The sequence below is a fragment of the Sorghum bicolor genome, chromosome 2 (genome assembly GCF_000003195.3).
Source record: "Sorghum bicolor cultivar BTx623 chromosome 2, Sorghum_bicolor_NCBIv3, whole genome shotgun sequence".
Taxonomy (NCBI): domain Eukaryota; kingdom Viridiplantae; phylum Streptophyta; class Magnoliopsida; order Poales; family Poaceae; genus Sorghum; species Sorghum bicolor.
In genome coordinates, this window is record NC_012871.2 from 64,508,880 (window position 1) to 64,531,420 (window position 22,541).

At 40.5% G+C, this 22,541-nt stretch overlaps 3 protein-coding genes across 3 annotated transcripts; all 3 read left to right on the plus strand.

Annotated features, from left to right (window-relative positions):
* On the plus strand, window positions 1,840–7,035 carry LOC8058978 (pyruvate dehydrogenase E1 component subunit beta-2, mitochondrial). Its single transcript, XM_002460453.2, has 14 exons — window positions 1,840–2,106; window positions 2,217–2,300; window positions 2,989–3,069; window positions 3,163–3,189; window positions 3,302–3,364; window positions 3,457–3,543; window positions 3,972–4,097; window positions 4,480–4,613; window positions 4,691–4,763; window positions 5,028–5,093; window positions 5,438–5,476; window positions 5,582–5,706; window positions 5,778–5,892; window positions 6,642–7,035. Exons 1-14 carry the CDS (start codon window positions 2,068–2,070, stop codon window positions 6,708–6,710), a joined length of 1,128 nt encoding a protein of 375 aa, XP_002460498.1. The 5' UTR covers window positions 1,840–2,067; the 3' UTR covers window positions 6,711–7,035.
* On the plus strand, window positions 9,047–15,106 carry LOC8058979 (uncharacterized protein At2g33490). Its single transcript, XM_002460454.2, has 10 exons — window positions 9,047–9,443; window positions 10,384–10,456; window positions 10,775–10,849; window positions 11,456–11,517; window positions 11,606–11,674; window positions 12,220–12,248; window positions 12,326–12,533; window positions 12,632–12,868; window positions 13,178–14,147; window positions 14,645–15,106. Exons 1-9 carry the CDS (start codon window positions 9,306–9,308, stop codon window positions 14,144–14,146), a joined length of 1,860 nt encoding a protein of 619 aa, XP_002460499.1. The 5' UTR covers window positions 9,047–9,305; the 3' UTR covers window position 14,147; window positions 14,645–15,106.
* Window positions 17,026–22,414, plus strand: LOC8058980. Its single transcript, XM_021453772.1, has 7 exons — window positions 17,026–17,246; window positions 17,465–18,953; window positions 19,047–19,298; window positions 20,004–20,084; window positions 21,014–21,155; window positions 21,234–21,646; window positions 22,228–22,414. Exons 2-7 carry the CDS (start codon window positions 17,730–17,732, stop codon window positions 22,282–22,284), a joined length of 2,169 nt encoding a protein of 722 aa, XP_021309447.1. The 5' UTR covers window positions 17,026–17,246; window positions 17,465–17,729; the 3' UTR covers window positions 22,285–22,414.

Below are 22,541 nucleotides of genomic sequence, written 5' to 3' on the forward strand. Positions count from 1 at the left end.
CTAGACTCACATGTATTCATACAGCAGTAGTACTAGTATTGTACATAGAATTAATACGCTCTTTAGTCTTTATACTTGTATACTACTCCATCTATCTCAAAATTGATGCGGACAGGTCAAATTTTTTCAACTTTAATTATATTTGTAAAAAATATGTGCAACATTTATATATATATTATAAATATTAATAAACTTTTATAAAATCGTTTGGGCTTATTAGCCGAATCTGTCAGTCATTCAGTAGTGTTTTCCTCTCACAATAAATCGGTCAAAAGTACTTTCTGCCATGACTTATTAGCCAAACGAATAAGGCGGAGAATGAAAATGACATCTATTTTAGAACGGAGAGAATAAGATAGAACGAGTAGTCATCAACTTGACTCGTGACATCTCCAGTGAGAAATCGTTGGGTGAAATGGTGCTGGGAAAGAGTGCAAATTAAAAAAAAAAACTTGTACCACTCATGGGCATATGTAGACGAGTCGGGGAGAGCAGAGAGCGTGAGCTTTTTGGGAAGCAAGCAAATCTAGCGATTCCTCTCTGGCTAGCAATATCTGTTCTACACGTTGGATGTATGGTGAATTGGTGATGTGAGCCAATGACATTGCTATCGTATTGAAGACGTCCTTATCTTACTAAAGTGGCTTCTCCTGGCTCTTCACAAGACTAATCACCCTATTATTTACCACTACTTCAGCAATACTTTTCAGCAAAAGAACAATGTTCTCTCACAACAAATCAACATTAACACAAGTCAAGTTTTAGTGAAGCAAACATACTTACAAAATTGTAACTAGAGTTATTTTTGTTAAATATTTTTTAAAACAATTATAGCTCCATCAACAAAGTTGCTCCACATAAGAAACTAGAGCCAAAACCCTACCAAACCGCCCGAAATAAACGAGCCTGTTTGGAACTTTAGCACTAAAAAATAGCACTATGTTTAGACACTAATTAGAAGGATCAAACATGAACTAATTTTAAAACTAATTGCATAAGCGGTGACTAACTAGTGAGACAGATCTATTAATCTTAATTAGGCCATGATTAGCTTATAAGGTGCTAAAATAAACACAGACTAATCAATAGCTAATTAGGATTAATAGATTTATCTCATAAATTAATGACTGCTTATGCAATTATTTTTAACATTAGTTTACATTTAGTCCTTATTAGCATATGTGCTTTTTTTAGCAATATTAGCATATGTGCTTTTTTTAGCAATATTAGCAAATGTGTCCGTGCGTTACCACGGTGAAACACTAAGGATCTATTTGAATCATAACTGAATTGTTATAATATGAGATATACATAGAATTATTATAATCTAGATTACGAATGTGATTTTAAGCAATATATTAGCTTATGTGCTTTTTTTTAGCAATATTAGCATATGTGCTGTTCTTATGAACTGGGATCAAACAAGCCTTATTTACGTGGGCCAACTTGCGAGTGGCTTTGCTAGGCCGAGAAGGGCCCGGCCTTCTGCATTTCTGCCTGCTGGGCGCCTGGGCCAACGTCGTGCACACGCTCTCAGGCCTTGTTTAGTTATTTTTTTTTGGTTTTCGGGACTATAACTCTTTCGTTTTTATTTGATAAACATTGTCCAATTATAGAGTAACTAGGTTTAACAGATTCATCTCGCGATTTACAGGTAAACTATATAATTAGTTATTATTTTTGTCTATATTTAGTGCTCTATACATATGCTCCAAGATTCGATGTGACAGAAAATCTTAAAAAGTTTTGAGTTTTTGGATGAACTAAACAAAGCCTCAGTAAAATCACACCACGCGGGGGCTTTACTTGCAAAAAGCGCGCAAATAAAAATCTCCCGCAGGAGACAAATCCACGCTTTCCTTCGCCTCCTCCTCCTCCATCGCGGTCGCGGCCAAGGCCAACGAACCAATCCCCCCTACGGCCCACACCTTCCTCCTCCCCGCGTGCCATCCTCCCATCCCGGCAGGGCGTCTCCTCCTCCCTCCTTTCCATCCCGCCTCTATCGCCGCCTCCATCTCCAGGCCGCGTCGAATTTCTCCATCCACCGCCTCCATCTCCAGGAGGAGGATGCTGGGCGCCGCGAGGAGGCAGCTTGGATCCGGTCCCGTGAGTGCCGCCGAACCAGGCTTTACCTCCGTGGGTTTCTGATCGTCTCGCGAGGTTCGATCTGTAACGGTGTTATTGGTTGTTGTTTTTTTTGGTCGCTGTTTGTGCAGATGCTGGGACAGGTTTTGCGAAGGCTCCGCCCAGCGGCGGCGGCGGCTGAGGTGGCGAGGGGCTACTCCGCCGCGGCGAAGGAGGTGAGGCGCCGCTCGACCGAAACCTACCTACCTTTTCGTTTAACCGTGTGGAGGCGAGGAGGTTGTGTTGGTATTAGACGTCATGTAAATCGTAATTGTGTTGTCTTGTTTGTTGACTGGCGGCTAGAATGTAGACCGGGGGTAGGTGGTTTAAGCGGTGGAGACGTGTGGATGCGAGTTTAGTTATTGCAGTAGTTGCCATGATCCCATGAAGCAGATTGTTCATAGTTTGGTGATGGGTTGGTCGCTTTGTTATGGTAGTGGTTTGTGGGCCAAGGGAATGGTTTAATGCTTTAATTTATGGCTTACTATTGTTGCACAAAACCAAAGTGCATTTTAGTGGGGTACACTTTGGATTTGTGCGGTGCATGTTAGTTGAGAAATGCTACTAGAATATATTCATCGAAGTAACTTTTTATGTGAGATTCTCGACAAGCTATATGTGGGAAAAGCAAAGTCCTGGTTTTGCAATTCTTTGTGCCTTCTATATAAAATGAAGCACGCTTCACAGTTTCTAAATGTTAAAGTTGTACATGGATTTGTTATGCATATTATGCTTTGTTTCTTATTTCTTCTTTACTTTATTTCGTTCATCTCTATGTCAGCACCTGCTAGTGTTTTATTCCCATGTTGAACCTTCTACATCTTTATGTGACAAGTCATATACATTATTATTCTACATGTTCAGATGAATGTCCGTGATGCGTTGAACTCTGCACTGGATGAAGAGATGTCTGCTGATCCTTCAGTTTTTCTGATGGGAGAAGAGGTATCACCTGGAAAAAAATCTTTCTGCTGGTCTTTTTTTTCTCTCCCTGTTCAGTGTCTAATTTATAATTCATATCCCTACTCATTTGTGTAGGTTGGAGAGTATCAAGGTGCATACAAGGTTTGTAAAATTTCTAAGGATTAATGCGTTTGCTTTTATCTATCGATAACTTAACACTGAAATCTTAAATCCTACCATTTTTGTTATAATATTCATCGGTGTCCTGTTGCAGATTTCTAAGGGCTTGCTTGACAAATATGGTCCTGATAGGGTTCTTGACACACCTATCACAGAGGTGCACTACTAAAATCCTGAAACCATTGCTTTCAAGCTGTGTAAACATGATCACACAGGCACACACTTACTGCTTTCTCTTTGTACCCTCAGGCTGGCTTTACTGGCATTGGTGTTGGTGCAGCTTATCATGGTCTTCGGCCTATTATAGAATTTATGACATTTAATTTCTCGATGCAGGTCAGATTTTGATATTGGTAACAAATTAAGATTTTACTTGTAGTATGACAGTATTTTTTTGGGGGTATGAAAATCAATGTCAACTTAGTTATTGCACATTTGCCATTTTCTAGTGGTAAGCTTGCAATAATGGTTCAAAGTAGCTCCAAATTTGCAAGTGCTCCCTAGCACAAGCGTACCTTTTCTCCCATATTGATTGCAAATGATCCATAATTATCGAGAAATTTTATTGATTGCTGCTTTGCATCAATTCCTCATGCTTATTTTCCCTGAATTACTGTCAAAAGGCAATTGTTTGTGCATGCTTAATTCATGTGACTGGGACAAGTAGTAGTTGTACTGATTCTTTTTCCATTAATGTCATCCACTGAATTCAACATGCCATATTTTGTGAAAAAAACCCTGAGTAATATATATTGCATCTTCAGGCTATTGATCATATCATCAATTCAGCTGCCAAGTCAAACTATATGTCAGCTGGTCAGATATCTGTTCCTATTGTTTTTAGAGGACCAAACGGAGCTGCTGCTGGAGTTGGTGCTCAACACTCACAGGTTTGTCAGATGGAATTGCTCATGTAGTTATGTACTTATGTGTCCGATTATCATCCTTCTACTTCCTAATTTTTCATTTTTATGTTATTGCCATCCTTTTCTGTGCTTGTTTGTATCAGTTGTACTTCAAGATGTCAATCCTTTGATGCTCTGTTAACCAGTTTGCAGCACTTTTATAAATTAAAGGCGTAAAATAAAATGATAAGTTTTGAGTGAAATTACAGAAAAAATGCAGGAGCTGAGCAGTAGTTTTGTAATTGTTTCGTTAAGATCATGAGCTTTAATGATACATAGTACCTGTTTTCATACATCTTTTTGCTAGCACCTTGATTATGAGATTATAACTGTACTAACATGAATTTACTAACTCAATTGTATGCAGTGTTATGCAGCTTGGTATGCACATGTACCAGGACTTAAGGTTCTCACACCATACTCTTCAGAAGATGCCCGAGGCTTGCTCAAAGCTGCTATTAGGGATCCTGATCCTGTTATTTTTCTGGAAAATGAATTGCTGTATGTCAGTTTCATCTTGTTGAGTCATTTTCCTAGCTACCTATCATTTTGCTGAGATGGTACCGTACCATTTGCAGTTATGGAGAATCTTTCCCAGTTTCTGCTGAAGTGCTTGATTCTAGTTTTTGCCTACCGATTGGGAAAGCTAAGGTATGTTGTGTCTTGGGTGCATATGGATGTATGGGAAGGAGGTTAGTTTAGGTTTCAATAAGTTTACCTTGGGACGGTTTTGAGTGGAGTTCCTGTTGATGAACCACCTTGGGTGTAGAGATCAGATATAGACTTGTAGGTATATATTATATATATATGGAAGAATGCTTTCAAAACGGGTTTCCCCCATTTCCATTTCCATTTCCATTTCCAGATTATACTTGATATTATGTGCACTTTACTGTGGGCCTCATCTTTCTGTAGATAGAACGTGAAGGTAAAGATGTTACCATTACTACCTACTCCAAGATGGTTGGCTATGCTCTCCAGGTATGTCATGATGTACTTTGTAAACAATGTAAAGGATGATTAATTATTAGTTTGTTATTCATTAATCATTATTACCCTATAGGTTGACAAATAATTATGATCTGTGTTTCCCAATATATGTTTACTTCTGTAGGGATTTGGATGTACTGCATGAATGCACTTCTGTTACTTGTTAAACTGATCAACAAAGTTGTCCGTTTGAAAATTGTAATTTTGATTTTTGTTGTAAGAGGGATATTTAGGTGACAGATGGTTTTAATAGTGCTTATGTCACTTGTTTGTCTTCATTTTTCATCATAGTGGGCTGTTATTTTGGTGCATTCTCATGCTCAGTTTGTCTACAGGCTGCAGAGATACTGTCCAAGGAAGGAATCAGTGCTGAGGTAATTCCTTCTGTAGACGTTATAGTTTCACTTGTTCAGTATAGCCATCTAGTTTTCTCCATATGCCATCTGTAGTACCTTACTTTTGGTTCAATTTGTTGACAGGTGATCAACCTTCGATCGATTAGACCACTTGACAGGGCTGCTATTAATGCATCTGTCAGGAAAACCAACCGATTGGTGACTGTTGAAGAAGGGTTCCCCCAACATGGGATTGGTGCCGAGATATGGTTCTCTCTAGTCCTTACCCTCTCAAACATTTGTGTGTGGTATCTAGTATTCTAACACATGTTTGTTGCAGCATGTCTGTTGTAGAAGAAAGCTTCGAGTACCTTGATGCACCAGTTGAGAGGATTGCTGGAGCTGATGTACCTATGCCTTATGCTGCCAACCTTGAGAGAATGGCTGTTCCACAGGTCCTCTTCTTTTCCTCTTGTATACACTGCTCAAGACTGCTCCCTCTTCCATGCTTCTTATGCTATTTTATGATAACATGTCGTGTCCTGTATCCCTAGTTTCATCTAGTTATTTATTTAACTTCATTTATGAATTGTATGTCCAATCCTTAGAAATCCCACCAGTGGCTAATTGTGTAAAAGATGGTCAGTAGTAGTCATAAAAATATTGTTTCCTTTAGAACCATCAAATGTGCATGCCACACTAAATCACAAATCAGATACTGTTGTCAGCTGCTGCATTTTTGCACACTTTGTGTAGCTGTTATCTGCCACCCGGATATGCCAGAAGGATTGTCCTGCCATGCTTAGGAGTTGGATCTTGGGTGGTTTCTTTGTCTGTCTAGTTGTGCATACCAGGTAGCCATTGTGTGGTCAAAGTGGTCACACAGCATAATGTCGCTATTATTGGTTGGCTGCTTGGCTGTAATGCTTGATGCTATGCAGAAGACTGGAAACTAGTAAGAATTGTGTTTGGATCTTGTTTGGTAGTGGAACGACTTATTCGGGAGATAATCGAGGAGCATTTTTTTGCGTTGCTCATGAAAAGCGAATATAAACTTTTGCTACAATGCTATACCTTACTTTGCATGAATGCTTATGTGCATGTATTGCAAAGTTCCCTGATTTTCTGCCATTTGTATCACTTTAGGCCCCATTGATTTTGTTGTTGCCGTGACTAACAGATTATACTCTGTGCTTGCTTGCAGGTCGATGACATTGTGCGGGCCGCAAAGCGGGCCTGCTACAGGGCAGTACCAATGGCAGCAGCTGCCTGATTGGTGGACAAGCCTTTCTGTTTTCCTTCCCTCGGCTTTCGCTCTCTAGCCAGAGACATGTAGTATTCATAAGGTGCAGGCAAATTGGCCGGACCCCAGACTCCAAGCGAGCTAATTTTGTAGATCTGCCATGGTGTGCTTTATTCCGTTAGTCGATATTTGCTGCATTCTTTCTAGTATCGAGTCCATTTGCTTTTCTATGACTTCTACACACGGCCAAATAATCTTGCTAAGGTCCTGATTGAATGCAGAGTATTTTTTGGAGTTTAGGAATGGTTTTGTGAAATACTTTGGTTTTGGAGTAACATGAAGTGTTTGGATGCAACACACTTTAGGCTTTGTTTGGATGTAGTCGGATCCACATGTGTTGGAGTGGGTTGGAGTGGAACTTGAACTAAATTCCATCCCAATTCACTCCACACAGGTGGATTGAGGTGAATCCGACAACATCCAAACAAGGTCTTACAGTTTTTGGAGAGCATGGTATTGCTAAATCTGTAGTCTTTTTGGAGATCCCTAAACCCAACTAGGCCTCTCTTTTTGAAACCATAATTTTGCACATCGATTCTAACACGCAGTTTTCTAATCCTTGGGGTTTTTAATGCTACAACACTCGTGCAAACGTATCGGTTAGTTATTGTTACGGTGGGTCAGTTCTGTTGCAGGTCAGTGGATGGTAAACTAAAGAAAACGATCGTGCATGCCTCCCTTTGTTTTTGTTATCTGCCTCAAATTAACGTCACGAAAAACGATCATGCATGCCTCCCTTCTGTCATCTTCCTGAAATTAACATCAGGGGGGCACCAAATGTATTGTCATTCTGCTATCTGGTATATTATGATGGAAACGTCTGAATTTGCTGGAGATTTTCTACTCGGCTCTGTTCTTGCTAAGACCTCAAGACGAGCCCCCCAAACACAGTCGGTTCGAACTGCTTTGCCCATATAGGCTTGGTTTAATTCAAAAAAAATTATAAAATAGACACTGTAGCACTTTTGTTTGTATTTAACAAATATTATCTAATCATGGATTAACTATGTTTAAAAGATTTGTCTCGTTAATTATAGACATATGCATTTAATGCTCAATGCATGCGCTGCAAGATTCGATGCGATAGAAAATTTAAAATTTTTTTGTAATTTTTTTTAGAACTGCCATAGTATATCTTTATCGCGACAACGATCCCCCACCGACATGTTGGGTACGTGGTACGCCAGTGTGACGGCGACCCTCGTCAGAGGGTCGTACGGGCGCAGCTAATCATGAAAACGCCCAAATGATGGATTGATGGTCCGGTCAAATGACCGTGTGCTTCATTGGGCACGGATCCTGTGCCGGTAAGCATCAATCAGTGGTAGTCGTAGTAGTATAATAATGGCACGTCCTCGTCACCGAACGCGTCCCCCCGTTTTTCCTAATCCTAAACAACGCCCACCCGTGAGACGAGGACGCCGCTGATTGGCATCGGATCTCGTTGAACGAAAAGATGGGTCATACATACCCATGCGATATTTGCGTCTCCCATTCTTCCCTGCTTTCCGCAAACACTCCCTCTTTGACCGGACCGATTGGTTGCAAAGCCAAAGAAGAATAGGATAGTCTCTGTTAGGAAAAAAGGATACTGCATCGATGCTTGTAAAAAGGATTGAGAGAGCAAAGGCATTAAGGCAACACCAACCTTTGTGCTCCGAAGGAAATATATTGGTGGGCGAGAGTAGTAGACCAGGGCATCTCCAACTAGCTATTTATTTAGTTAGCTATTCGGATAGTAGTTACTAGCAAGTACGACGACTAAATAACTTATTATTTCACGTAATCTAATAATCTGAGAGAAGAGGATTCAATAACACATAGAAAAATAAATATATATAAAATAGTCATTGCTTTTATCTCTCACCTTCACATCAATTAGCTAAGTAAGGGGGTGTTTGGTTTCCTCTGGTAAATTTTACCGTCCGTCACATCGAATATTTGGACACATGCATAGAGTACAATATAGACTATTTACGAGACTAAAAACACAGCTAAAAAGTAATTTGCGAGACGAATCTTTTAAGTCTAATTAGTCTATAATTGAATAATAATTTTTAAATAACATGAAAATGCTACAGTATCTATTAAACTTTACTAATCCTAACTAAACACCCTGTACAGTACCTGTTAAACTTTATCAACCCTAACCAAACACCCCTAGCACTATTGTAGACGTCCTAAGCAACGCCGACGGCTCTGTTTGACCATACAAAGACCGGAGCAGCTGCCAAAGCTTCATTCGAGGCAAGCAACCGAGAAAAAAAAGATCATCTACATTTTCTTTTAATTAAAAAACCACTACCATTATTAATTAGTTAATTAAGCGCGCACCAGCGGCGCAGCACCCGCACTCGAGCTCGGAAAAGGAGGAAAAAAGAATTCTCCATTTCCCCACTCGCTCCCTCTCTCCCGCTCGTCAGTGGGAGTGTGCGTGCGGGGCTAGCGCCGCTAGGGTTTCTTCCGCGAGCCCACCATCGCCGGCCGGCCGCGGGCGATCTGGGTCTCGATCCGGCGCCCGCCCTAACTCGGGTTCGCGGGGCGCAAGGCCAAGGGCGCGAGGACATGAAGTCGTCGCTGCGGAAGCTGCGGGGCTTCGCGCTGCAGCGCCACGAGCAGCGGGTGGACCGGGACCGCGGTGGCCGGGGCCACTCCACCGCCGCCGCCGCCACGGCGGCGGACGAGCTCCTCGCGGCTGCCCAGGTGCGTGGTCCTTGCCTCTCCCTTCCGCTTCGTGGCTGAGCCTGAGCGAGCGAGACGGGTGGGTCAGTCAGTCAGTTGCTGCTGTGGAGATCTCGCGGGAGAGCTCCGGCTCCGCTTCTGGTTTTCGCAGCAGCCGCTGCGGCTTCATGGATTCCATCCACGTGATTGGTTTTGATGGCCGGTTCATAGTTCGGTTGTTGGTGTGTGAGAGTCTGGAGCATGGTCGTCGTGAGGACTGCATAGAAATTCTAGTGTCCGGATCTGTGCCCAATTTCACAACACACGGTTGGACATCGTTGGGATTCCAAAGGGAGGAATGAGCTTTGCTTTGGGGGTTGTTTCCTGGTGCGGTGGGAATCGTCCGCTCACATTTGGTTTAACATAGTCTCGAGAGAGAATTTCCTTTGATCTGCTCGTGGCTTCATTTCAGCTCAACTTTCTGTGGTTACTTGGCAGAGTCATGTTTGCTTTTGTTTCCGTTGGGATGCATTTTCTCCTGTTCGATGGGGTGGTAGTTGAGTGATTATCTTGCATTGATGGTTGTGTGTGGTGTCCCTTTGGTGCTAGAAACATTTAAGCATTAGGCAGGTCTTTCTGCACTAGTGTAGTGCGGCAGGCAGCAGAACTTGTGATACTTCTCGATTCCTTGCAGTAAATGAAGGTGTCATTTTGCTCAATTGGGACCTTGTCTCATCGAGTTGGATCTGACAAATGGGTGCCCCATTCCCAATCAGTTTGTCCAGAAGTCTTCAATTGTTAAGAATTGAACTATTTTGTGTGGGTGTCCTGAATATCAAAACAGTGATAACCTAGTCCTGCTGTGTACCAGCTGTATAGCTTCATCAGAATACAATTATGGATGATGTTAAAACTTCAAATGTTTTAAATTCTGGGTCCGCATCCTGCTAGTTTTGTTCTGAACTGTTGCTTTCTTTGACAGGATATGGCTGATATGAGGAGCTGTTATGATAACTTGCTTTCTGTTGCTGCAGCAATTGCAAATAGTGCATATGGTAAATTTCTTGTCTAAAGCCCCCCCACCCCCCACACTCGAGACCCTTATTAAGTTCATTTTTTTTCTTATATATGTCCAATGGCATTTCATGGAAATATTAGTTATTGGATATGTTTTCTTTTATGTTTATTACTTAGGTCTGCACATTTTTTTTTTCAATATAAATAGCCATCGTGTCTCTAAAGATCATGCTGAGCATATTTAAAACTTGTTTCTCCTAATTGTTTACTTAAGCAGGAAATGCAAATCTTAAACACCTTGATTTCACCTACCTTGTATTTGTGAAATATTAACATATAGATGGTGTCATATGCAGAGTTCTCTGAAGCACTTCAAGAAATGGGAACTTGTTTGCTTAAAAGAGTTACGCCAAATAAGGATGGAATAAATGGTAATTATGTCATGTCTTCTTTTTCCTTTGTGACATGCTTGTTTTGGTAATTGATGGTAATGCATGTGCATCATTATAATGCTTATTCTAGATTTTGATAGATTATTATCATTAATTCATTATCCTGAGCGTTTCAAAGCTATTAACTTGATATTCAGAAAGTCTTGTGCCAATGCATGTATGGGGTCTCATATCTATATAAGTTTTTGGAGTCTCTTGTATAAATTTCCAGTCCTTTTGTAAAGTGGTGAAGTGGTGCAATTACTCTAGAAAAGGCATTTGTGTTTGGATGATACTGTTAATCCTCTTGTGATTGTTTGTCAAAAAAAGAAAAAAAAGGCCATGCTACAAAATCTAAGTTAAATAACCTCATGTAGCTGTGGCTAGGTTCTTCAAGGAGGATGAGAGTGAGTTATTAACAAAAAAAGAAATGCACTATACATCTTCACTTCTGGTCAGTAGACTGTCTCATTAAGGAAAAAAAGACAAAGAGATACAACAAAAACGTGAAATATGTCCCCTTCTAATGGTTTTTGAACATGTATTGGTAACTTTTAATTGCTGCTTATTTTTCTGTTTATTTCTTACTTATAACTCATCTCCCAGATAAAGTTTTGCTGTTGCTTGGGAAATCACAATTTGAACTTCGGAAACTTGTAGATAGTTATGTAAGTTTCTAATTGCTTATTTGTTTAACGTGCTAATTGATATACTATAATCTTATGCTGCTGATTCATACAACTACCTTTTTTGTAGCGTGTGCATGTTCTTAATACCATCACCACTCCATCGCTGTCGCTTCTTAATGAGCTTCAAACTGTGGAGGTACGATCTCTAATGGTGGTGCTTCTAGGCATTATTTGCAGGCTTATATTTTATTTTTCTTGTTGTTTGGGTCTATGCACTTCATCAAGTTTGCTATTTTCAGCACCTTTTCATCCTGCCTGTGGCCTTCTAAGCATATAATAGAACTGAGCTCCCTGTTTACTCAAGAATGGAGAAAGTTAGTAATTTGGGCAATGTTTACTTGCAAAACCATGTATTGATATGTGCTTTATGTGGTTAAATGCTCATATCTGTACCATGGTCCCTGGAGTATAAAATAATCTGACAAATACTGATTTATATTTACAAATAGGCTCACACTTTTCCAGTATACTTACAGTACCTAGGTTTATCAAAAGGCATGCCAAACAAACATGGCCTTGCTTGATAGGCACAATCAAATTTCTAATCTGCATCCAGTTTATTTCTGTATGCTGCTGGTCTATGCCTTTGTTTCTTGAGTTAAAAGTATTCATTTTTTAAGAGCTTTAGTTCTATGCCCGTCAGACAACTATGTGTGATTAGTAGAGTATTTTCTGTCGCAGGAAATGAAGCGCCAATGTGATGAAAAAAGGTATGGTATTTGTACAGAATTCACCAATATTTTTTGTTTTGTTGACGTGAATTTTGAAGTTCCAATACTCCTTTCAGAGAATTGTACGAATTCATGCTAAATGCGCAGAAAGAAAAGGGGAGGTCTAAGAATGCTAAAGGTGATAATGGAGCATCAGAGCAATTGAAACAAGCTCAGGAAGATTATCAAGAGGAAGCAACTCTTTTTCTATTCCGGTTGAAGTCATTGAAGCAAGGACAGTTCCGAAGTCTTTTCACACAAGCTGCTCGCCATCATGCTGCACAGGTGGACATCTGGTTACTTATAAATTTCCTCCTTTCCTTCTTTATGGCAACCTGTCTGGAAACTAATTTGGTGAAATGTAATTGTATCATGTGAACCAGCTAAATTTGTTCAGAAAGGGTGTCAAGTCCCTTGAGGCTGTAGAGCCACATGTTAGGCTTGCTGCTGAGCAGCAACACATTGATCATCAGTTCAGCGCACTTGAGGAAGAAGATTACCTTGTTGAGGATGAGAATGATGATGATTACAATGACAGTCATGATGGAGAGTTGTCTTTTGATTATGGAGAAAATAAGGAAGCTGAGGAATCTGGCAATGTTTCTAGGAATCATACAGAGGTACTAACATAGCTTGTTATTAAATTGTGGTCAAATATTGTACTGAACGATATTCTGGAACACTTCTTGATGTGCCATGCCAACAATGACCCTGCCAACATGATCCTCAGTTGTTCTAGTGTAGTACTGTTATATCTTATCATTTCATGAGCACAACATTAGACTTGGTTATTTGTTAGTCCATCATCCTTAGCTAGTGGATAATGGTAAATGGGAAGTTTCAAAATGAAGCTGACTCAAGTATGTATTTTAACTTTTTTTTTTCCTTTACCATTGACTGTTTCTTACCCGACTTTATGATTTCTGCAGGAATTTTTTAATAGGAGCAAAGAAGAGTATTCTTCTGTTCCACATGAAAGACAAAGAATCGTAAGTCAGTCAGCACCACTTTTTCCTGAGAAAAAGCTCAATACAGAAGAGAGAATAAAAGATTTGCGGCGTTCTGCGACAAGGAAGTTAAATACTTATGTTTTGCCTACTCCAAATGACGTTCGAGCTACTTCTCAGATAGCATCAGGAAATCCTACTTCTGGACCACTCGAGAGCAAAGGTGCCTTCCACTCATCTCCACTCCACCCATCTGCAGACAATAAACTACCTAGTCCTACAAGATTGTCTAATGTACAGTCTGTGCTGAAAGAGAGCAACACCAATACAGCAGAAACAAGGAAAGTACTCCCAGTGTCTGATCTGGCTTTACCTGGGTATTATGACTTGAAGACTTCTGACAACAAAAAAGTGAAAAGAGGGTCATTTTCTGGCCCAATAGCTTCCAGACCTCGGTCAACAGAGAACATTGATGTTATTTCTGCAGCGCCTAGGCATAGCTCTGCACATCAGCCAGTGCACATGAGAGTATCCCCCGGCAACTCGCCACCACCCATTTCCTCACCGAAGATCAAGGAACTTCATGAGCTTCCTCGGCCACCTGTTAATGCATCAAAAAATACAACATTTCCCAGTTTAGTTGCCCACTCTGCCCCATTGGTACCAAATCCTGCATCTTTGACACCCAAAGTTCAAGATCATTTTAGGGCAAGGCAAACACTGCCAAGTACTGCTTCACCTTTACCAACTCCACCGCCTGGATCTATAGCCCGCAGTTTCTCTATACCTTCTAGGGGGAGAACATCAGGTATTTCAGACAGTAAAGAGACAGATGATCAGCAAGACAAGGGAGCTGCCAGAATGAGCCTTTCTTCTCTTCCTTCAGCAGAAACATTCTTGGAAGATCGTCAGCCGTTGTCAGCAGCTGCCGAATCGGTTAGCAAAACATAGGGTGAGTTTTCACTACCTGTGATGTTATAACCTCACAGTTTTTTAACATTGGTGCACCTGCAGCCTCCACAGGAAGCTGCTGTTCTATGTTCATTGATCATAATAATAATATAGAAAGTAAGACAAAGTTGAATAATCCTTTTTTAAGGAAAAAATGCAAAACAGATACAAAGCTGACATGTGAGGGAAGCAAGCAATATGAGGTTGGGTTGTATGAGCTTCTAGCAGTTGGATGTTCTCATAGGTCATGACAGAAGACATTCATAACTGTATTTTTATATTTGTAACATAACTTTGCAATTTTTTCTCCATGTAGTTCATCAATTCCCTTGGGTTCTGCAAACACATAAAACACAGGGTCCCAGCATATAATAAGAAATGCACCAAACATTTCCTTCCATTTTAACCAAAAAACTAGCTGTAGATACCTGCTTGGTGCTTCAACAGCAGTGCAGCAATGTTGGACTGACCTTATTCCCTATTACCTTCCATGTGCAGAGTATTAAGTGTGAAGGTGGATTATTATCATTATCAAAATGGCTTGCTGAGCCCTCTTCCTGGAAGAATGTTGTACATATTAGCATGTGAACTCTGGCCAGTATCGCGGAAGTAGTTGGTGTTTCGCGTGCCCTTTGGTTAAGATGTAGTCTTTGCAAATAATGGGTTTGCGGAAATAAAATCCCCATTTTTCCCACCGATTGATTGGCGCGAGATTTGTTGTTGTGCCCTTGAACTTGTTTGCCTTGAAGCGAGTTCAGAGTGCCTGCCATCTGTTTTCCGCAGTAGACCTGGGTTTCTTGTGCTTATGTAATTATCACCTGGTTTCCTGTGCTTATGTAATTATCATCTGTTTCACCACCCCCAAGGGCTGTGTTGCCGTATTGGCTCTACATAGACCTGGGTTCGGTTTGGCTCCACAATTGCTACTTCATGACTCGGCGAACAGCAACGTTTTGTCAATTATGTTGTCTCCTTTTTGACCTCGTACAGAGATACGCTGCACTACCGTGGACACTAGACATGCAGCTGTCAAAGCATAACCTGTGAGTCCACGGGCGTGCAGAACATCCACATTCGACATCCACCGAACTTGTAAAGTTGTAGAATGACCCTGGTGGCCTGGGTGCGCAAATTCGTTCTCAATCGACCTAGGGTGCGAGTGCAACTCTGGGTTGGTAAACTCGCGGGATTCTATGGCTTGGTGGTTTTGAGCAAACCATGACACGATCGAGCACGACCCAGTGGAGTCATGGTGCAACAGTACGAGTGCAAGTAATCAACGGCAACGCCCACCCGTACCTTGTCACCTTGACTACAGTGCCACACGCCTCGAGGCAGGGCTGATTTGTTTTGAGAAAAAAATACTGTCAAATGGATGATAAATTCGGCTGATAAGCGAAATGCTCTGCTACGCCATGCCTGTTGCTACAACGTGCAAGTTTTTCTATTTCACCAGCACAGAGATGGTCTTCTACTCTTCTGTCTTCACTTGTGCGCGATATGAACGGGAAGATCGCACGAAATGGTCAGATCCAGGTCCGTGCCGTGCCGGACGTCGCGTCGGCGGGGCCTCCCGTGAATTCTCTTCTCCGCGGCACTGCACGGCATGGCGCAGCTTTCAAGGCACGCAACGTGACGGTCTTTGGGCACCATGTGCTTGGTCGGTGGCCACGCGCCCACGAGAATCCCTTCACGCTTTTTCCTATTCCTATACGCGACTTCTTTTTGTTCTTCGCTATATAAAAAGAAGAAGAGCACGTCGAATACGGAATGCCGGCCGCAAAACCCCTCGCTTTTTCCAGGGAATTTTTGCCTTTTAAACTTTGATGAAGTCTTTGATGATGATGCTCGGCGATGAATGGTTCAAATTCTGTTACTTTCATCATCGTAACTCCTTTACTTAAATAGTATGTTTGTTTCAACGAGCCAGATGCATTCCTACACATAAGAATTATTTATCTATATAGCACGAGTAGACCTAGTAAATACCAGATGACAAGGATAGTAATAAACAGAAAAAAATCATGGTCAACAATTATGTTAGGCCTTGTTTAATTCGCGATTTTTTTTGGATTTCGCTACTGTAACACTTTTCGTTATATTTAGCAATTATTGTTCAACCATAGATTAACTAGGCTCAAAAGATTCATCTCGTAAATTACATACAAAATATATAATTAGTTATTTTTATTTATATTTAATGCTTCATGTATGTGTCTTATTTTATTGACTTACCTCCTCTCCCTGTCCTAAAATATGGCGCATTCTAGCTGTTCTGATGCATGAACTTCTAACTTAACTTCCTAATTTATTAAAATCTGATTATATTTCTTATGATTAAACGATGGACTCTCAATCCTTTATATATAAAAAAATATGACAAGTACTAAATCAAGTATTTCTACCTGAATCACTTATATTTCAGAATAAATTTTAAATGTGCGCTATATTAGGCCTTGTTTAGTTTGCAAAATTTTTAGTTTTTGGCTAATGTAGCACTTTCGTTTTTATTTGACAAACATTGTCCAATCACGGAGTAACTAGGCTCAAAAGATTCATCTCACAAATTACAGGTAAACTGTACAATTAGTTTTTATTTTCGTCTATATTTAATGCTCCATGCATATGACCAAAGATTCGATATGACGGTGAATCTTAAATTTTTTTGCGAACTAAACCAGGCCTACAATGAAAGTAGTAATATTTTTTTAGTTACCGAATTTACACTTTTACCAAAAAAATTTTGATCCGACATTTTCTGATTGGGTCAGTTTTTATATTTTGTTGATTCGACATTTTTAGGTATCCAACTTTTCTATATGTGAGACATGTTTTCCATTGGTCTGTTTTCTATTCGCCTTTTCACAAACAAAGCAAAGCTCCTACGAACGTGCATTTTGTTCTCGCGTCCGCCAGCCTACGCGATCTTTCTCTCTCTTGGTTCCCCCGTTCCCCCGCGTGCGTTCTCTCTCTCGCGCGCGATCTCTCTCGTGGCGACGAGTGGGCGGCCGCCGCCGCCGCCGCCCCCCACGCCCAAGTCGTCGTTGGGCCCTTACCCAGGTGTTTTCGGGGGCCTTCGCCGGCGACGAGCACACATCAGGTACGCATACACTTTCTCTTCGTCCCCTACCTTATGCTATTTGTCTTGGGATCTGATCTAATTACAAGTGTACTATACATGTAGTGTTATGCCTACTAACTTATTCTTTTGGGGGCAATGTATACATCTATGTCCTTTACACGATCCGCTCCTGATCGTGACAGCATTTGATTGTATCTGCAGGATTGTAATCTGATCTCTTGGTATGGTTCATACAGGTTTCTCGTTGCTTGTTCAGGCTCCGATTTGTGCTTCATCAGGAACTATTGCAGTATCTATAGGAGCATGCTTTGTAGTGGGGCATCCTCACTAGACAATAGTGATGGGTTTGTGTCAGAAATCTCAATGTGGCTCAAGATATAACCTTCTCGTGTCGATAGAGTGAGATTCATTATTAGTGGAACCTTCTGGTGTTGGTATTGCTGGAAGTTGGAAAGTAAGAGCACGTTCATTTTTCAGTTTGCTGAAGTAAACGATTTTGGGATGGGTCTGCCTCAAATTCATGTGGTTAAGGAGGAAGAGCCTACTGAAGTGAGTACACCTGTAACCGGTCCTATCAATGGCCCCTGCGATTCGGGTAAACTCTGTGTGGGAAGCTCAAGTAGAAGTTGGTTTCAAGACCCATCCATCAGCGATGTCAAAAGAAAATTTGCATCAGGTGCTTCGAATGGATTAAATAGTCATATCAGAACCAGACATTCTGTTGATGATCCTGCGGGCTACAAAGGCCTAAATCCTGAATCGAGAGATCCAAGCTATAGATCATGCCCTAAAATCAGATCTCCTGTACAGATGCCTGCAATGAGGGTTGTTGGGTTTGATTCAGGAACTGCTGATTCCACTGGGGGTCCTGATATAATGGTAGCTCACAAAATGCATTCAACTTTAGTCATTGGTAATTGTGATTCACCAGTTGAACATCATGAAGTTCAGGCAAGGAAAAGGGTGTTGTCACCATTAACTAATGTGCTTCCTTCTGGACAGTTCCATGGTGATGCGCTGAATATTGGTTCTGGTGATGAAAAAAATCAGCACCCTCATCGTGTTAGACAGCTCTCATATTCTGGCTTCCATGACAGTAAAAAGGCTAACACTGGAACTCTTTATTCCTTTCAGCCATCTACTAGGCCAGCATTGAGATACTCCGATCGGAGTACAGAGCAGGGGTTCTGTAAGTTTAGTTCTAATACATTCACTGATGGTCCTTTGCTTGAGGGTAGGGAATTCTTTTCATGCTTAGATCAACCAGGAGGTGAAAGGATTATGAATCTTGCAAAGGTGTCTACACCGCCTGCAAGATTATCACATTCTCCTCCACTCACTCTTTCTCCACTTTGTCCAAAATGGATGCATAGAATGAAGGCTGCAAGAGCTCAGAGGGATTTGACGAGACAAATTGAAAATGATTTCCTTGGCTTGAAGGAAACGGGAAGATCAAATTTTGATCATTATTCAGAATATGTTGGTACAATAAGGATGAAAGATATGCTAGAAGAAACCAGTATTTTGCATGATGGATTTGATACAATGACCCCTAAGAGGAGTTTTCATAGGAGATACCAATGCTTGGGCCCAGAATCTGCCCCTGTGTCTGCACACATTGGATGCATTAATAGTTTGAACCTCCTCCCTGTAAGGAGGTCATTGGTTGGCTCCTTTGAGGAATCTCTCTTATCTGGTCGCTATTCATGTGGAAAGGACAATCAGGTTCGCTACATTTTCCGTGACTCCTAATTACTCAGCTTTTGTAGAGGATACCAGACATGTTTTTGGTCTTAATGCCATCCTCTCATAATACAGAGTATTGATGGTTTTCTGGCTATTCTTAATGTGACTGGCGGTAGCTTTTCTCCCCCAACTCAGAAGCTTCCATTTACAGTGATCAGCATTGATGAAGATAGCTCTCTGTTGTACTACTCGTCAATTGATCTTGCGGGGAGGTTGCCTACAAACAATAGCAAAGGTCCAAAACTCAAAAGAAGCCTCAGTAACAGTGATTCACGGTCGACAAATAGTCGGTTACGCATCCCTGTGAAAGGCCGCATACAACTGGTACGGAATTGCTTGACCTTATAATAAAATTTGATCAGGATGTACTGTGCCTGTGCATATTATATATATATATATATATATATATATATCTTAGAATTGGTGCAATTTAAAGATATTCCTTCAGTCAGTGATAATTTAATAGAAAGATCTATGATTTATCTCAGTTTTGAACCTATTGTAATGGGAAGTTTTCTGCGAATTTAACTACATATTCACTATTCTTACTAGTATCTCCACATGTTACTTTAAGTTGCTATATGTTTGTCATGGGAAGTGAGTGCATTATATTTTTTTTATGATTTATTGTGTATGCATGAAATATGTAAATAGCATTTGCTTTGATCAATCATGATAGCACATCACACTTTGAGCTTGAAATTTGCATTCTCTTGTGTATCAAATGAAACATTGTGTAACCTGGTGACTCAATGTAGGAGGAAATTGGAGAACCTTAGAATCTTTCTTCTTCTGGGAAAATAGGACTTGCTATTTGGAGTTCAGTTCCATATTGTAAAATTTGATAGGACATGGAGCTCATAATGCTACTTTAGCACTGACATTTGGAGCTTACTTTGAGACTTACCTAGTGCACCTTACTACCTTCAAACTGCTTTTGATTTGATAGTCCTTTGAGAAGTTCTATTAGATTGTCACTTTTCTATTGATTTGCCCATTTCACTTCAAGAAAGACTCTACTCTCGGCAGGTGGTCAGTAATCCAGAGAAGACACCACTTCATACCTTCTTCTGTACCTATGATTTGAGTGACATGCCTGCTGGAACCAAGGTATGAGAAATCAATATTATGTTATTTCCTTTTAAATGTATTTTGATTTTATATTAACTGCAGTTTCTTTGCTCATTGTCTTTTCTATCATGGCACATATTTTTATGATCTTTTTTTTTTGCATTGGCATACTCTATTGTGATTGTCGATTTTGTTAATTATTAAAATGGCATGTTTTCTTTTTTAAATTTCTCAGTTTTATGTTGAGATTCAATTAATAATTCTGGCTCCGTATACTCATTGAGACACATATGTGGTTCAATCCATTCATGAACTTATATTTATGGTACGTAGACAACAAGAAAAACGTTTGGGTATCCCATCTCTGATTTATGCAAAGGTGATTATGGAAAGTATTTTTATTTACTTTTTTGTGGGTGGATGGGTGTTTTTTGTGTGTGGGTGGGGGGGGGGGGGGGCGCTCAGTGAGCGTGGCCCATTTTCAACAATTACTAAGCCAGCAAATTATTTTCTGCTCTATAGTGAAAGTATTGCTACTTCAATTAATACTGGTATAAGGTATACTAGGTGGATGGAAATGAGTAGATTGTGTTGTATCACAAGTTGCAAATTAGGGGCTGTTTGGAAGCCTTGCCTAGCCGGGAGAGGAATCTAACAGGCCAGCAGTGTTTGGTTCTCTTGCCATTCGTTGTGGGGCCAGCGCTGTCAAGCTTTTTGCCAAATCGGCTCTTCGCTCTTAGGCAGGCTGACCTCGCTTGGCAAGGTAAGGCGCGTGAAGCTGGCAAACTTACCAAACGCGCCCTTAATCATCTGGTACCATCTTGCAAGTATCATCATCTGCATGAATGATGTCTGCCTTTTCTATGAAATGGATGTTTTGTGCCTTCCTTTAGCAGTCACAATTATTTAGTTTTATCTCTTTACTTCCTTTTCTCAAATCTATATTCTGATATTGTAAAATGGGACAGACTTTCATGCGGCAAAAGATCACTCTATCCTCTGCTTCTCCCTCTTATCCGGCCAGAGAAGGAAGCAAGGCCAGTGATGTAAAGGTTGAGTCAGTTCAGTGTGGAAGCGAACTTAGAGAGTGCGGTGCTCTATTTTCTGAATGTAATAAAGCCAATGCCATTGGTAGATAAATCCAAATTACGAAGTTCAAGTTACTTAAAAGTTGTTTTAACTTTGCAGGTTCAGACAATGGGCATGAGTTGGAAAAGGGAGGTTCTGCAGATATGGAATGTTTCTCCATGGAATGTGATGTTAGAGAACCAAATGAATATGCTACTTTGGGGAATTCAGAAAATGATGCTAATGCGGGTTGCTGCTGCCAAATAGACTCATGTCAAGGTGGAAACAATTCTTTCAGCAGATCTCCCAAGGTCAATGATATTCCAGCTGGAGGGGTTCTGCGGTATGCTTTGCACTTACGTTTTCTGAGTCCCTTCTCCAAGAACTCATCAAAATCAAGGCAGCCTGGCAAATTGGATCTGTCATCAGAACCGCACACTCGCAGTAGGACTGAGAAAGAGAGAAGATTTTATCTTTACAATGATATTAGAGTTGTCTTCCCTCAAAGGCACTCAGACTCTGACGAAGGCGAGGTATGTGGCAATTAAGATACACGTCTAGGCCGTCTATTTCACCCTTGTAACACAACTTTAGTTTAAGCTTGCTCCACTACAAAATTATAGTTTACTTTAACTTCATCTTAAATCAAATTTTTTTTAACTCTGACCAAGCTAATAGAACAATGCACAAACATCTACAACATAAAATTAGTTTCACTAAATTTTACGTGAGATATGTTTTTATAGTGTATTTATTTGAACTTGCACACGTATTTGACTTAAAGACAGATACAGTGAACTATAACTTATGACAGAGGTAGTAATTCTTTATGAACTAGTGTGATTGGATCATCTGGACTTGTAACATAAAAAATATTCTAGGATCCACAAAACTACTGACGGTGGGTTGCAAAAATTAAGTTATTATGTTGTTGCTTGACTCTGTCGTTCTAATATATTTACATTATTACTGGATGTGTCACTTTGGCAACTTTTAAATACGTTTCATAAAGCTTAGCACATGATGCCATTTAGACTGTCTGCTCAGATGTTGTTCCATTTGGCATTCTTGCTTAGATACACGGCTAACAGATTCTTTTTTTCTCTCCTTGTAGCTGCGGGTTGAGCATGACTTCCCAGCAAATCCCAAGTATTTTAACATAAGCAACTAAGAACTCCTTGCACACTCGTGAAGCTGCAGATACTTTGTACATACCATTTGGTCACTAACTTATCAATATGTACTGCTTATTGCCATTGATGTACAGACTAACCTTCCAATGAAATTATTTATTTCATCTACTTTTTATGTATAAGGTAGTGTTTGGATCCACACCAGTTTCCACAAGCTGGTAGAGGCTTGGTTATTTCAGCTTTTTGAATGCCAAGCTGGAATCTGCTAGGATCCAAACAGGCAAGGATTATTCTT

Coding starts and splice junctions, on each gene's coding strand:
- LOC8058978 (XM_002460453.2), top strand. CDS start 2,068: ATGCTGGGCGCCGCGAGGAGGCAGCTTGGATCCGGTCCC. Junction 2,301..2,988: donor ACTCCGCCGCGGCGAAGGAG/GTGAGGCGCCGC, acceptor CTACATGTTCAG/ATGAATGTCCGTGATGCGTT. Junction 4,764..5,027: donor TACCGATTGGGAAAGCTAAG/GTATGTTGTGTC, acceptor ATCTTTCTGTAG/ATAGAACGTGAAGGTAAAGA.
- LOC8058979 (XM_002460454.2), top strand. CDS start 9,306: ATGAAGTCGTCGCTGCGGAAGCTGCGGGGCTTCGCGCTGCAGCGCCAC. Junction 11,518..11,605: donor GGAAACTTGTAGATAGTTAT/GTAAGTTTCTAA, acceptor CCTTTTTTGTAG/CGTGTGCATGTTCTTAATAC. Junction 12,534..12,631: donor CTCGCCATCATGCTGCACAG/GTGGACATCTGG, acceptor CATGTGAACCAG/CTAAATTTGTTCAGAAAGGG.
- LOC8058980 (XM_021453772.1), top strand. CDS start 17,730: ATGGGTCTGCCTCAAATTCATGTGGTTAAGGAGGAAGAGCCTACTGAA. Junction 19,299..20,003: donor TGAAAGGCCGCATACAACTG/GTACGGAATTGC, acceptor TACTCTCGGCAG/GTGGTCAGTAATCCAGAGAA. Junction 21,156..21,233: donor CGGTGCTCTATTTTCTGAAT/GTAATAAAGCCA, acceptor TTAACTTTGCAG/GTTCAGACAATGGGCATGAG.